This window comes from Anguilla anguilla, chromosome 10 (assembly GCF_013347855.1).
Source record: "Anguilla anguilla isolate fAngAng1 chromosome 10, fAngAng1.pri, whole genome shotgun sequence".
Taxonomy (NCBI): Eukaryota; Metazoa; Chordata; class Actinopteri; order Anguilliformes; family Anguillidae; genus Anguilla; species Anguilla anguilla.
Genome location: NC_049210.1, coordinates 33,395,285 through 33,410,306, shown reverse-complemented (window position 1 = coordinate 33,410,306; position 15,022 = coordinate 33,395,285). Strand labels below are relative to the sequence as shown.

At 49.5% G+C, this 15,022-nt stretch overlaps 1 protein-coding gene across 2 annotated transcripts in view; it reads right to left on the bottom strand.

Annotated features, from left to right (window-relative positions):
* LOC118206666 (DNA repair protein XRCC4-like) overlaps nt 1–15,022 on the bottom strand; it is a 70,146-nt gene that overhangs the window by 12,518 nt on the left and 42,606 nt on the right. Inside the window, exons 6-7 of one of the 2 annotated variants that reach the window (XM_035379625.1) lie at nt 13,748–13,857; nt 6,387–6,528 (exon numbers count right to left, since the gene is read on the bottom strand). In XM_035379625.1, the coding sequence (XP_035235516.1) occupies nt 6,387–6,528; nt 13,748–13,857 (252 nt within the window). The remainder of the gene's footprint in view (nt 1–6,386; nt 6,529–13,747; nt 13,858–15,022) is intronic. The other variant, XM_035379626.1, reaches the window with a different exon arrangement.

The window sequence follows — 15,022 nt, the reverse complement described above, 5'->3', positions numbered from 1 at the left end:
TCAACGCCAACAGTCCTTCCTCATTATTAATGCCCAGCCAACTTAAGAAGCCGAGCGGACGGATCACTCAGGAAGTTTCTCTAGGGACGTATCTTCAGGTTGGGGTGGGACGCAAGAAAATGTCAATTTGTGGGGTCCAAAGTTTTTGTGCAATGAAGACAAAGTCAAAGACGTGGAATCGTAATACCAGGAAGAAGAGCGGTCAAATTTTTCGCAGAAATGTCACTGGTCCGCATTTATGCTCTAAATGAAATGTCACATCACTTGGTTATCAGCTAAGAATGCTGATAACCAAGTGATGTGACATTTCATTTAGAGCTTGTATCAAATTTGTTGGTGTGTGTTAACTCTTGGATATTGTAACTTGGCTGCTGTTACAGATCTGGAGATAGTGGCAGTTTCAATTTATTACTGAAATTATTGAAAGAATATGAATATATTAATCAAAATATTTTTAATTTACCAGATTAGAGTGTCATTGAGCCCAAGGTTGGTGATCACATACACATGAACGCATGCACACACCCACACACACGTTGGGGGAGGTGCTCATGCAACCAGCCAGAGTATGAGAGAATCGCCAGCTTTACTGGGGCAGCTCAGTTTCCATAAATAACTGAAAACGAGACTGATTGAGATTAAATTCCTGATATTCGGAGCTCTCCAGCCTCGGGGCGAGAGGCCTGGGGTTACAGTGACCCCACTGACTGATGTTTCAGGAAACACATGAACCCCCATTTTGAGGGCCCAGCACACTACCATTTATCCCTTTCACTTCCCTGTCAGCTGGACCCGAACAGACTACTGACTTGCAGTTTCCAGAAAATGAACCAAAAACATGGTGAAGCTGCCCGTGCAGCCAATAACATTTGGTGCATGAAACAAAGGAATCTACAGGGACGGCGTTCTGCCATTTTATCTTTGGAAGGGCTACTGGCTTGAGGCAGCTGGGACCACAACTGCTGCAATCTCAATGAACGCCCCGCACAGAGATGGCATAACTCCCTCCTGCTCGCTCTATTCCTCCATGTTCCTCCCTGTCCTCCGCCTGCATCCTTTCTTCCTTTCATTCCTCACAATGGCTCTTGCCCTCCCTACTTCTGTCCACACGGGCCGACCTCTGCTGCCGCCTGTCTTGAACGGAGTCCGAGAACACGCAGAACCGCCGGGCGTTCCGTGCGGTGCGGTCACTCCTCCTACCTGCGACGGCAGACGAGTGTGAGATTCCAGAGGAAAGTAGACCAGGCCAGACTGGGGGGTGGGGGGGGGGAGTGGAATAACACAGGTCTGAGGCAGACGACAGTCACTATGATCACAGACGTCCTAAATGAGGGGCACGAAGTTGCCACCCATGGATCAACCTTACACGAGAAAGCTGGTGACCAACCAGAGGAAAATAAGACGTGTCAGGCCTCTGCTGATGGCGAGCCACCCCTCCCTGAAATTAGCTGCTGGTCAGGGGACAGAGGGAGGGGGACTTATAAGAAGGGCCAAGTCTGGCTTGCGAGACTCTGTTTAGGGTTCCACAAATGCCGTTCCCATGGAGACAGTCACTGCAGATGCACCCGCACCACTGTCTCCAGCAGCAGGGCTTTGACTGGTTGGTGGGTGGAGTGTCGTGAAAGAGGGTGGGGCAGGGTTTTTGCTTGGAGGCGGGCTGGGCATTTTTATTCAAGCGATGGGCGAATTAAAATTCCCAGCCCCACCCCCCCTAGCACTGACTTCAACTGACTCCCACTCACGCTGAAACACATCCTGCTGCGGGCTTGTTTTATGTTTTCAAGGCAGTCAGTGTGACTGTCCCTGGCTTAGTCCATCAGAGGGGTTAGAGAAGGACTGCCAGCTTGGCCCACGGCGGAGGTGTTTGGGTTCACAGCCCAGACAGCAGGCTCAGAGCGGCCATCTTATCTCAGCTTCTCACAGCTGCTTAAAGTCTGCGGAGATGGCATCTACCTGCGAGCCAATCATGGCAAACCGGTGCGTCACCTGTTCGCTCTCCCATAGCAGGGAGTGACTGCCACGGTGTCAACAGCACAGGGGGGCAGAAGGCACCCGATTGGCTGGGGTTGCCCCGGCGAGAGAGGTCACGTGAGGACACACCCTGAGGGCTGTACTCAAAGTGAAGCCCCATTAGCCTCAATGTCCTGCTGAAGAATAGATCTTTAGTGGTGCGGGTCTGATGGGTAGGTGATAACAGTGGAAAGGGGGGGGGGGGTGGTGGTTTACTCTTAGGTCCGGGGCCCCCCGTTAGTAGCTGAGGGTCTCAGAGGAATGCAACCTCCTCAGGTCGGAGGGGCGGGGGGGCAGCATGGCTCTGTTCTTACACCTGCCCATAGTATGATGCCCTCTGTGCCATGACATGTCATCTAGAGGAATTTAATCAAGATCCACATACCGAACCCACAGTGAACCCCGTCAAGCTAAGTGTCCCATTGAAGAACAAACGGGGGTTTGGAAGGGGGTCACCTTTGGGTCTAAGGCACAGGTGTCAAACTCCAATCCTGGAAGGCCACGATATCAGCTGGTTTTTCAGGGTGTTCTCGGCACAAGTGTTTCATTTAAGTCATTGATTTGCCAAGGAATCCACACACGATGTTCTCAAGGCCTTAACTGGCAGCTGATTGAAAGGGAACCACAAAAACCCACAGACACTGCAGCACCCTTGGGATTCAGTTGTCTTCCTGTTAAATGTAACAGGGTCACATGAAGTCCTCTTTTCACTGGGGGACAGTGTGGCTACGGTCTCACACCTAATCAGTGGACACTTCACAGTCCCACACTGTGCTGTTTAAAGGATTTTAATGAAGTCAGGAACAGGCTGGATGGCACAGCAAGAAGAGTTTTTGCAGGGAGTTTAGTTTCTTTTTCCTCCCGTTGTCTTTCTTCCGAGTGTGAGCTTTTGTTAATAAATAGTCTGATAGCGTTTATTTACCCTAGCAACAGAGAGCAGATCTGATAGGCGGGCTTCTCACTTCTAACACGGCAGGACCGTGGAGGTGAAGGGAGGGATGGGGGGGTTGAAGCGCATCATTACACACTGGCACAACACTGGGACGAAGGAACACCTGTTTTAAATTTAGTATGTAACAAATCTATGGGAAAAGCATGCAGAGTCTACACTCCAATGCCCCCCCCCCCCACCCCCAACTCCTTAAATTAGTACTTAAATTTAATGAGGCCCCAAAGGGATTTCCCATTCAAACAAACTACAGATCAAAAAACAGAAATGTTCTCTGACCACAAATTAGCAGTAAAATAAGCAAGAAGCGGATATTATAATTGCTTATGGCAGTTATCGCCGCTAGTTCATGAAGAAGATAAATGATTGTTATACCACTATATGTATATATATATATATATATATATATATATATATATATATGCCTGTTCACTTAAACATTATATTTACTGAGGCTTCAAATAAAAACCTACTTTATAGGCCAAGTTAAACAGGATTATGTTAAGTATGCACTTATTGTACGTCGCTTTGGATAAAATCGTCTGCCAAATAAACGTGCTGTAATGTAAATTAGGTTTGCTATGATCTGTGTGCCATATTTGTGTCAGTTTATGTCAGTCATGAACAAAGTCTTGTTTTATGGCCAGGTTTCAGCAGTCGTGATGAAACTGTGGTTTGGTGAAACTTCCAACTGTCAAGAGCCATTCAGGTCTATGAATGGCTCTAAAACAAGCAATGCTAAACGTTCTGAAATCATTATTAGCTACAGAGATGTTCTGGGTTCCCATAAACAGTAAAAACGATATCCAAAAAACTTGCGTATCAAAAGCCAATGATACACAAAAATGAAAAACAGACAGTTCGCAGTTTATATGGTGGCCGCTCTCCATCTTTGGGGAAAAATCTTGAGTTTCGGGTGGGGTCCACTGGTCACGTCCCCGCTGATCACTCACTGGCTGCTGGAACCCGTGCCAACTCCACCCAGCGCTGTCTGGGCCAATCGCACGTGGCCGTGTCTCAGGACCGAACAACGCACCACACAGCGAGGCTCGCACGAAAGTAGGAGACTCCGGACTGCTGAAGACTCGAACCCACGCCCTCCGACAGCCCTCAGAACGCACCGTGAAAAGGGCTGTGCGTTTCCCCCAAAATCCCAGCAGTCACCCAGGAGTTACCGCAAAATCCACACAGTTGCTGCAGAGTTACCCCAAAAATCCACGCAGTTACCCCAGGGTTACCCCAACAATTCCTACAGTTACCTAAATTAGAGTTACCCCAAATCAATGAAGTAACACCAGGTACCCCAAAATCCACACTGTTACCACAGTGTTCACCCCAAGTCCATTCGGGGTGACTCTGTTTTGCCGTCCCCGATTCGCCTCACAAACGTAAAGGCTCCTAGCGCTGGGTCAAAGGGCACGCGATGACGTGCGCTGACCTCGTCAGGACAGCGAGCGTAGCGGTGATGAACGGGCGCCGTCTGAGCGCAAGGCTGACGGAGGTGCCGGCGAAGGTGCCGTTTCGCCCTCCTCTCAGCGGGAGGGGGCCGACCGGGCAGGGCAGGGCAGGGGAGAGAGGAACAGGGGTCCTGGCGCGCCCGTCAGGAGTGAAGTAAACCTTTCAAATTGCTTCCATGCTTTTGGCTCCCGCGTCCCAGCCGCCCTCTCCGAGTCCCTCGTCCGAACACGCTCCGCAAGAGACGCCGCGAGGGAGGCAAGTCGCCGTCGCAGGCCGACCGCAAGAAACGCGTTCGTCCGCGTTCGTCACGACCGTACGCGGCTCGAGGAACTTATGAGAGAGACAGACAGACAGATACATAAAGAGACAGACAGACAGACAGACAGATAGACAGATAGATGATAGATAGATAGATAGATAGACAGATAGATAGATAGATAGATAGATAGACAGATAGATAGATAGATAGATAGATAGATAGACAGATTTGCCTCAGGCTATCACACTTTGTCTTCGTAGGTGAAGGGTCACTGGCCAGCAGTAACCCACAGATCAGGAGAGGCTGTTGTAGCACAATAAACAGATGAGCTTTAGCAGCGCACTGAGCATAAAGGGCGAAACGGATCCATGGCTCTTTTCCTGGAATACATTATACAACAGCTTCATCTGCAGTCAGTTTTATTTTCCTTCAGAGGGAGAGTTTCTGGCCGAGCGACTGGCTGGGGATGAACTAGCCCCCGATTTCCAGGCCAAACAACGGCGCTGTTAGTTCTGAGAAATGAGAGGGCCAGCAAAAAAATCAAGTTATCTGGAGAGCGGGAGGGTGGCATGGACAATCTGATGGTGCAAATGAGTGAACAACAGGAGCTAGTAAACATCGTCCATCGACGCGTGGGCGGACGTGCCGCGAGCTGCCCGTCCGTGACATCATCACGAGATGCGACTTGTGAAAAAAGGAAGTGATAAGAGCAATAAGAGCGAAGCACACAGATTTGTATTCTATGTACTGTACACCTCCACTATTTTGGAGAAACCCCCCCCCCATTACAGCTCTGTGTCCTTGGATAGTGGGAGAAACTCAAATGAAACGCAAATAAACCGCAGTCAGAGCCAGATTCGAACCCAGGGCCCCAGCCACGTGAGGCCAGTGCTGTAAACATTTCACTGAAATACCCTTAGAGGCTCTTCACTATTGGACAAGAAGCGAGATGAGTCAGTACACCAAGTGGAACTCACTTAACAAACAAATCGATCTGTTCCAATTAAGTGAATCGTGTATGAGTTAGTCTCCCGTGTAATAACAGTTTCTTTTCTCAAGTGATGTAAAAACAGCGCTGCCAGAAGAGATCAATTTCAAAATACATGCGTCTGGAAAAAAAAGTCCGTTCATGACGAGGTGTGGTGGAAACTGTGACACTCGTACAGGGTGTGGCGTTACCCAAAAAGGTAAATTAACTGATAAAATCAGTAATTCAAGATCATTGAAGTAGCCATTCAAAGAAAGGCCTCTGAAGTCTGTCTGACCCCAAAACAAACATGAAAAATGTACGAAGAAACCGAACCATGGTTTGACGCACATGGAACCCATCAAATCGAGGCCACCAAAATGTCTCCATAACAGCTTTCCTAACCTTCAGTCTCCTCGAATCAACTGTGAGTGCACGTAAGTTTCCGACAGCCCGTGAGTGGCTCGACTCTAACTCATTTCCTGTTTCCTTGTCGTGCCTTGACCGGCAGCGATTCACAACCAACTTTGATGTTCACCTCGATCAAAAAGGCCGGAGCACACACGAGCTCAACACATGACAGAGCTGACTGAAGCAGGAACATATTTCCAGAAACCAAATCTGCAAGGATTTGTGCTTCCTCATTAACTCTCAACCCATGTTTGCGTTTTCAGCAGATTACATATAAATATGATGATCGATGATGGCGACTACGATGGAAGACCACCCACTCTGCAGCCCACCTTCCAGTCTGCCGCGGGTCCCAGGAACCCTTCGTGACCTCCGACCCCAGTTCGCGGAGATGGCGCCAGCGACGCTTGCGGTTGGGAGCCACGTCGGGGATGTCGCTCAGGTCGACGTCCATGGAGCATGGGCTGGTCACGTCTAGAGAGGGGACACACAACGTAAGCGCTAAGCTGACTGATTCTTAACTCCAAAGATCTCAAACTCCAATCTGGGAGGTCAGAAATCAGCAGGTATCTGTCTTTAATTTGGTAGGCATGTTGACTCTTCAGCCAATCAATCGCTAAAATACATACAATGGAACTGAAGCACCCCGAACCCCAGCACTGAGGTATCCAGGACAGGAGTTTGAGATCTCTGCACGCTCCCTCTAACCTAGAGAAGTCCAAATTTTACGCAAAAAAGGCCAACATGGGCACAGCTTTTTATTTTAGCCCAGCACTAAACCATTTGATTTTACTAATCAACTAATCACGGTCTTCATTCAAGACCTTGATGAGTAGAATCAGGTGTCTTAGTGCTGGGCTCTAACAAAAACCTGCTCTAAACTATGGGTCTGCAATACGGAAACAGCAGGTCATTGTAGAACTGTGATGTAGCAGTTTGGGATATTAACTTCAACCAAAAGGTTGTATGTTTGAAACCCAGCATCGCTGGGCTTCAGTGAACATCCAGCTGTATTATGGTATGTAAAATGTGACCATGTACTGCAGTAATCCACTCTGTGTAGAACTCTGACCGTTAATTTTATAATGACCATATTCCCAAACACATGTAACTTGACATTCTCCCTTGAGAAAGCCATAAAGTGGAATATGCAATATCCTATTACGCTGTGTGTAACTGAAACCATGCAGACTGCACACTTTGAGGCGATTCTCACAAGGCTAACTGGTAGAGACTTTCAGGCTCAGTGTTTTGGTAAAAAAAAAAGGCGAAACTTCAACGCGCCGAAACCAGCTGGTAACAACACGTCTTCCAGGATAGCACAGGGACCCCTAAAGCGGGCGTCCAAATCTGTGCCTATTATCACCACCCTAAAACATGTAGTCCAGATTTCGAAGACAAGAAGGGGATCAAGAGAATGACATCGAAGATATGTTCGCATGCAGCAGCCTGTTCTCAATTTGCACAATTGAGAACAGGCTTCGGCATTGTAGCGGTTTTGGCCCAAGCGAGCTCTCACTCAACACAGTCACAGCACTGGCAAGCTCTTGCTGACAGATGTACAGAATAAGAGCATTATAACGGGGTTTTATGCACTGGAAAGGACCGGTCCTGAGTGTATTGCCAGAAAAAGGTATCGAGGGGGAGCACGATGTGAACAGAAAATTCAAATTTCACTGACCTGGGACTGAATTTCAAACATGGCTGCCCTGGGTGCATTCTGAAAATTCCCACACTAGAATGATACATGCAATACCCGAGAGAACCTTACGATACGCGCAACACCCAAAAGAACATTTAGATCCTTCTGGAAGTTCTGATCTTACTCAATTTCAGCGTGACAACTCCCATACTCGAATACTTTCAACCGCACAGAACGCTGTGAGCCAGGACACAAAGCTTGACTTTGTCCTGATCTTAACACTGAGCAGCGCTAATCTTTGGCAGTCCTCATTCAGCCATGCCCCTTGAGCAAGCGTGTGTGTGTGTGTCCATGAGTGTGTGTGTGTGCAAGCACGCGTGTATATGTGTGTGTGTGGTGTGTGTGTGTGCGTGTGCACGCCCCTCTGATCCCTTGGTAGTCATTCATCTACAAGGAAGTTGGAGAAGCTTAAGGAGGGAGACCCCAGATAACTTCGAGGGCTTGAGATCTATAAAAGGAGGGCAAATAAATCTGTGCAGACACACACACACACACACGCACACGCACACGCACGCAGGCAGGCAGGCACGTACACACACACACACACACACACACCAGCCCCTCTGAACTCACCTCACATCAGACTGCATTTAGAGTCCAGGTGCTGCAGCTGAAGACACAGACAGATCTAAAACGCTCGGAGCTGTCGGTGGTGCTGATATGTGTAACAGCAGGGTCGCGTGCTGATCTAATCTGCCCCCCCCACCCCCCCGCCCCCCTCCCTCACCTGCTCTCTGACTGACCAGACCCAAAGCATCAGCCTGCAGCCAGAGGCACCATGGAATGCAGATAGGGAAAATCTTATATTTACATTCATATTACATTCATATAGCATTTAGCAGAGCTACTTACACAATCGTATTTATTTATACATGGAACTCACTTAAACAGATGGACATCTAACCCTTTAAGAAGTAAGATCACAAATGTGCGATTAGAATGCTCTAAACTGAACATTCTAAATTCTGATGTTATAATCACTACTGGTAATTGAAAGCAATGTGGTTCTAGAACAGTGACTTTGAAAAAAAAAACATTCCAAAAATGTTAAAGGGGTTAATGAAGCAACTCAGGTACTCTGCTCAACTGTCCGACGGTAATGCAACTTTTGGGATTTAAGCCAGCAACCTCTATGTAACATACGGTCATTTCCACTTCACTATACTACCCATAAGTGTATTCCAGACCCTCTGTGAGACAGTGAGGCCTAATGTCTTCCAAATGCTTGCACTGCCTGCCTCCCACAATCTAACAGCATCCAGATCAAATGCATTTCCTATTTCCAATGCTAAACTTATGTTGGCACTCCTTTCCTGTGAGAAACATCTGGCCTGGGTCCATGTTCAACTCATCTGGCTTGCCTCCCTTTAACAAAGAAAGAAAACAAATAATCCTGTATGTGTGCGTGTGTGCAAGTGTGTGTGTGTGTGCGTGTAGGCATGTGTAGGGGGAAGGGGGGGGGGGGGGGGGGTAAGGCTGAATTAAAGGGCAGGGACCAGTCTGGTGTTTAAGGGACTCCCCCGTCCTAGAACTGCACATAATGGAGGCAACTCTACTCTTAAAACAAAAAAAACATGACCTCACCTTACTACCCACCTCCTAATACTTGACCCGGCCCTTTAAACCTCTTCCATGACGTTCGCCCGATGGACCGGCAGTTTTCACTGTTAGTCCACCAGACCCCTCCCATAACAAGTGACTTCAGTGTAGGCCACTGGCTGTTGTTATGGCGACTGTGTCATTGGCGGGGGGCTTTCTAAAAGGACAACCTGAAGAAGACTGCAGGCTTTAGGGAAGCCTTCCGTCCAGGCCTCTTCCCAGACCGGACCAATCCCTGTTCATTTTTACAGAGCGGTGTGGATACAAGCTTTAAGCCTCGCTCACTGTCAGTATCCATATACCGTATTTCCCCCCATGGAGCATGTGTGATCACTGTAACAACCTACTTATGAATGGCACTATTATAAATAAAGTTCAACTGATTGATTGCAGGAGAGTTTGATGGACAGACAGACAGTCAGACAGAGACAGAAGGGTATGTGGCTAATGCTCCTCTCCTTGCTCAGAGCGATGTGAGTGCAGACAGGCGGAACAGACACACGGGGGGGGCAAGCTCGCATACAACCCTCTACAGAGCCCTCTCTGGATGGGAGGGGAGGGGCGTTTATTCCAGCTGTGTGAAAATAAGGGCACGGTCCACTGCACCTCCCTCCACCCCCCACCCCGGCCCCCTCCCCTCCCCTCCCCTCCTCCCCTTCCCACAGCTCCCCTCCTCCCTTCTCCTCTCCACCCTGTCCCAGGGCTGAAATCCCCACGAACACAGAAAGCAAGGCTCTGTTTCACAGGAATAAACAACTGTTCCGTGGGGCGCTTTTAAAAAACAAACGGGGTCCCGGTGGCTGACCCTTCTTCAGCGCAGCAGGTTTGGCGTTCACGTGTCTGACGCACAGCGCCCGCGCGGCGGACGCCAGAAACATCTGCCTGCGTACCGCGGAAAGGGCAGGGGGCAGGGGCGGAGTATCCCCGAAAACAACTGACGTCACGTCTCAGGAATATTGGCGCAATCGGTTTGGTTTGCTCCGTGCCGAGGGGGGTGTGGGGGTGGGGGGTGGAATTTGGGCGGGGTTGGTGGGGACACCCCGCCGACCGACGGCAGTCGCTGGCAGGCGGGGCTGTCCGCCGTGGGCGTAGACAAACCGCCGTGTACGCCCCAGCCCGCCACACCTCTCCGACCGCGTAGACCAGCTGGCTGAGCCGAAGGGCCGTCGAGCGAGACCGAGCGCCGTGAACTCGGAAACGAGCGTCGCCCGGATACCGATCGCGCGGCTGGCCGCGAAAACTCGACGCGGTGATCGCCGCCGCGAGATTTCCTTTGGCGAATGACGGCCCCTTTCCGGCATGCGCAGCTGGTAACCTCCTCCCACGCGCAACAACAACATAAACAGCTGCTCGCGTCGCTAAAACGGCTGTCTGCACGCGCTCGCCCATGTTTGACTTCCCCGGCGCCTGCAGGGATGGGAATCCCCTGCTTAAAAATCCAGGTCGAAAACTGACCCGATCGGGGTGTGCGATCTTATCCGAAATTTAGGACCGGTGCAGGTGCAAGCTTCTGGTTTAGCCCAGCGCTACGACGCCAGATTCCACTCAATCGAGGCCTTGACTGAAGATCATGGATAATTAATCCACTGAAGCAGGTGTCGTAGCCCTGGGCTAAACATAAAAGCGTTCCCGCGTCAGCCATTTTCAGAAAAGACTGGATGCCGCTGCACGTACGCCAAGGTTTGTTTAAATACTGCACCCTATAGATCCCATAGGAGACTCCCACACACACACACACAGATGGAGAAGGTGGTGTCTAGACAGTAGGACACTGTCTATAAACAAGCTTACATGTGTCACAGTCATCAGTCCAAATAAGACTGAACATAATACACGTATTCAATGTGAATCACCGTACAGCGCCAGACGTGATTAACTCTGGCAAACACCTTCTCTCATGACGTCACGCGTGTAAAAACACACACGCGTGGCTAACGATCGGCAGCTCTGACTCATGGCCAAGGCGGCGAAGGAACAAGGGGAAAACCCCAAAGTCTCACCTGTCAGTCATCGGTCATGGCCCCGCCCTCCTGCTACAATGAGCAAAAGGGAGAGGCACACATGTATATATCATACTGTAATTTAATAAAATAATATATTTATTTACGTTCAATGTATTTACTTTTGTTTTACAGCATTTGTACTTATTTGGTACTGTACTCATTGCTGTTACTGCTGCAGTAATTCAAATAAGTGTGAAAAGCATTTGAAAGGCTTAGTCCAAGTGACTAAACTATTCTCATTAGTGCAAAGCCATCACCTGGACGCACATTCTGGTGCATGTCCTCTCAATGCGCGCGCATCTTGTGAAAGTGTGAGTGTGCATATGAGGCTGGACAGAGCGGGGATCCCATGCAGGGATTCAGCCTGAGGGCCGTTGCAGTGCAGGGTTTGGAGCAGAGAGAGAGGGGATCCGATGGCTCCCACGTTATCACTCCACGATGCGAGCGAATCGTGAGCCACCAGGGCCTGCGCACTGTCTGATGTCACAGCGGCGCATTTTACGTAACTGCGTCCAAATGAAATCATTTTTTAAAAACGAGAAAAAAGAAAAATCTCCCACGGAGGTTTTTTTCCTGGAGAGTCACTGCAGCACGCTCTGGCCGCCAGCGATGACATCACCACCATCGCCGCGCATAGTAATGAGCTAGATGACGGACACGGGGGGGCGGGACGTTCGGAGTGCGTCAGAGTGGACAAAATCCCAAGCATGGGGTGGCGGGCCGGGGGGTGGGGGGTGGGGGGGGGGGGTCGCGTGTCATTTCCAGCAGCGAACATCTGCTGCTAGGGGATGGAAGGGGGGGGGGGGGGTCAATAAATTGATCCAGCTAATCAAAAGCACACGTGCTGAATGTATGCCAGAGGAGCTGGGCGGCCATGCTGTGAGACAGCGAGGGGGGGGAGAGACCATGCAAATGCTGGGACAAGCCCAAAACGGGCTTTTCATCGTTACATATTTTTACTTTCTCACCCCCCGTAACCTCAAAGCATGATGGGAACCGATGCCTGGGATACACATCGGCTTCAGTATAAATAAAGTCTACGCTTTAATAAAGGATGAACAAAGTCCTCGTCTTTTATATTCTCAGGCTTCTTCCTGCATAGAGAAATCTTTGCCGTGCTGTGTATCACAGCAAAATTTGAGAGGACCAAAAAAAAAAACATGGAAAAGGGGAAAAAACAAAAAACGGGAAATAGTTCAGAGCAAGCAATTTGGGGTATGTGCGACTGAGAGCATTAGCCCAATGACGAGCAGCACCAAAGACTCATTTCACGGCAGGAGAAAACCCTGATTCTATTCCGTTTTTATTCAACTGGGTAACAGGGGGCAGGTGTGATCTGTAGATGGCTGTACAGTAACCCCGCCTCCAGAGCAGCTCAGCTGTGAGTCATTTTCTGGGCTGTGGCGGTAAAGACGTGCGCCGGGGCGGCTGTCGCTCCGCCAAACGCGCGGACGATGTCCCCGCCTCCGGCCGCCGGGCCGCGGCGCACAATAGGAGAGGCCCGGAGATGACATCACGCGTTACGCCCTGCTGTGCGTAAGGGGAAGACTGAGTGAGAGTGAGCGAGAGTGCGTCAGGGGGGTGAGGCATAAAAAGGACAAAGGCGGTCGAAGGCCCTCCTAGTCTTGACATATATAGTCTTATATATTTAACATATATATATATACTTAAATTCCCTCATAGAACCACACTTGGCATCGCTTGGTGCCTTGATTTTAAATCAAATAGGTACAGAGGCTTTTTGGGGCAAAGGTCAAAGGTCAAGGGTCCCAAGGTTTGCTCAGGCAGGCCTGAGGAAGCAGTGGGACAGGCCTACAGCGTTTTGGCGTTTCCGTGTGAATTAAAGCATTAAGACGAGAGGACGTGGCATGCTCTCATCATCAGAATGACAATACTACACGGAGTCTTCCCACAATGCAAAGCAATGGAGCGGTTAATTCAACCCGGTACATGAAGGAAAGCGTGGCCTGAACGCTTGAGAAAGAGCCATCGGCGTTTTAATGTTGCCTCATCGCATCCATTTAGCAACCTGGCCGTTTATAGAAAAACAGACAAAAGACACCCCCCCAGGGGCCACTTACACGTTGATAAATGCAGTCAAACATTGTAACAACACGAATGGGTCAGACACAGGGGGGAAAAAGCAGAGGAAGGAAAAAAAAGAGACAAAGAGACACGGGTAAAGGTTTGGGACGCTGTCCTGAAAGAACCCAGGTTAAACCGCTGTTTGTAATTTGCAGAGTAATGAGCGGGATACCCACATGGAAAGCATTAATGCTAGCCTGTTACGGTCTCCCCTCGCGCATGTACATATATGTGCACGCGTGTGCGTATGGAAATGATTTTATTTTTAAAATGGGAGTGGGAGTGCCGGGTGAAGCTATCGTACCGGGAACCGTCGAGACCTGGGACAGGGCCAGGTCCTGCGTCTCCTCGTCTGAGCTCGTCCCGAATTCGGCCCCCTCCGGGCCCGCCCCCGCCGCCGGGGTCGCCTCGCTGCTAGAGGGAGGGAGGGAGAGAGATGAGAATCGGCAGAAACCGAAGCGACCGTATCTGAATTTCCACAGAGCACTTCAGCTGCGAGTTACGGCTATACAGAATACCCGTTCACAACACACAGCCAATGCAGCAACCAAGGAAATAAGCTACGTCCAGTGGGGCTGGTACCAACATTTCTAAATCAAGCACAGCAATAACCTCTGTCACTTGAACGCAACCGAACAGCCATTGAGGTTTCCTCCTCAAAAAACGTAATTTGCGGTTGAACAGATTTCCGCTAAAAGGGCATATTTAATTTATTTTCCATTTCTTTTAAAATAAAAAATCTTAGGTATAAAGCCAGGAAGAGGCACTCCGCTGGTGCACGGGGGAATCTTCTCTCTCGACCATGTGTTGGAAAAGTCCCGCGGCTGTTGTTCTGGAAGCTTCTGAACGTCCTTTCCCAGGTTACCGGGTGTGGCCTGCCCTGCGCGCCCTAGAGTTGCTTCTTTTTAAGGGATGGAAAACATAAACACAGCTGAACGGAGAGAATCGTAATTAGATTTGTCTTCCGTTGGCGGGCTGGACCTGGCCGCACGGGGGCCGCCGCTCGCGTGAAATCGGCTCGGCTGCGTCCTCGCAGTTTTGGTTTCGGAGCGCTCCGCTTCGAGGACCGGCTGTGCCACTCCGAGTAGCTGGCTAAGGAGCTGCGAGCTTCACCGCCGACCCGATTCGCAATCTGCGTTTGAATCTTTACTTGGGGGTTTCTCTCGCTGTCCTTTGCTTTTCATTTCCTGTGGTTTTAAAAAGGACTGATCGGGCCTCATTCACAAAACCTTTCTTAAATTATTCTTACTTGTGTTCTTAATAACGTTCCAACGAAAAAAACCAATGTGGCGTTCGTGACGCACGTGCAGACCCTCTGTTTCTGTGCGTATCCCAGGTGAATGAGATGATGAATGCTGGCTGTTTGTAAATTTTATGCGCAATCCTGTTCATGTGATTAGCATAAGGAAACGGCCATGAAGAATTACAGACAAGAAAAAAAAGATGAATGCCGAAATGTTCGTGGGAACGTTATTACACACAGTTCACAATCAAATGAGCTCATACGCATGTTTTGTGAATGAGGCCCATTGTCTTTGTCCTGTTTTTTTCCCCCTTGTATTCTGTAATATTGTCAGTA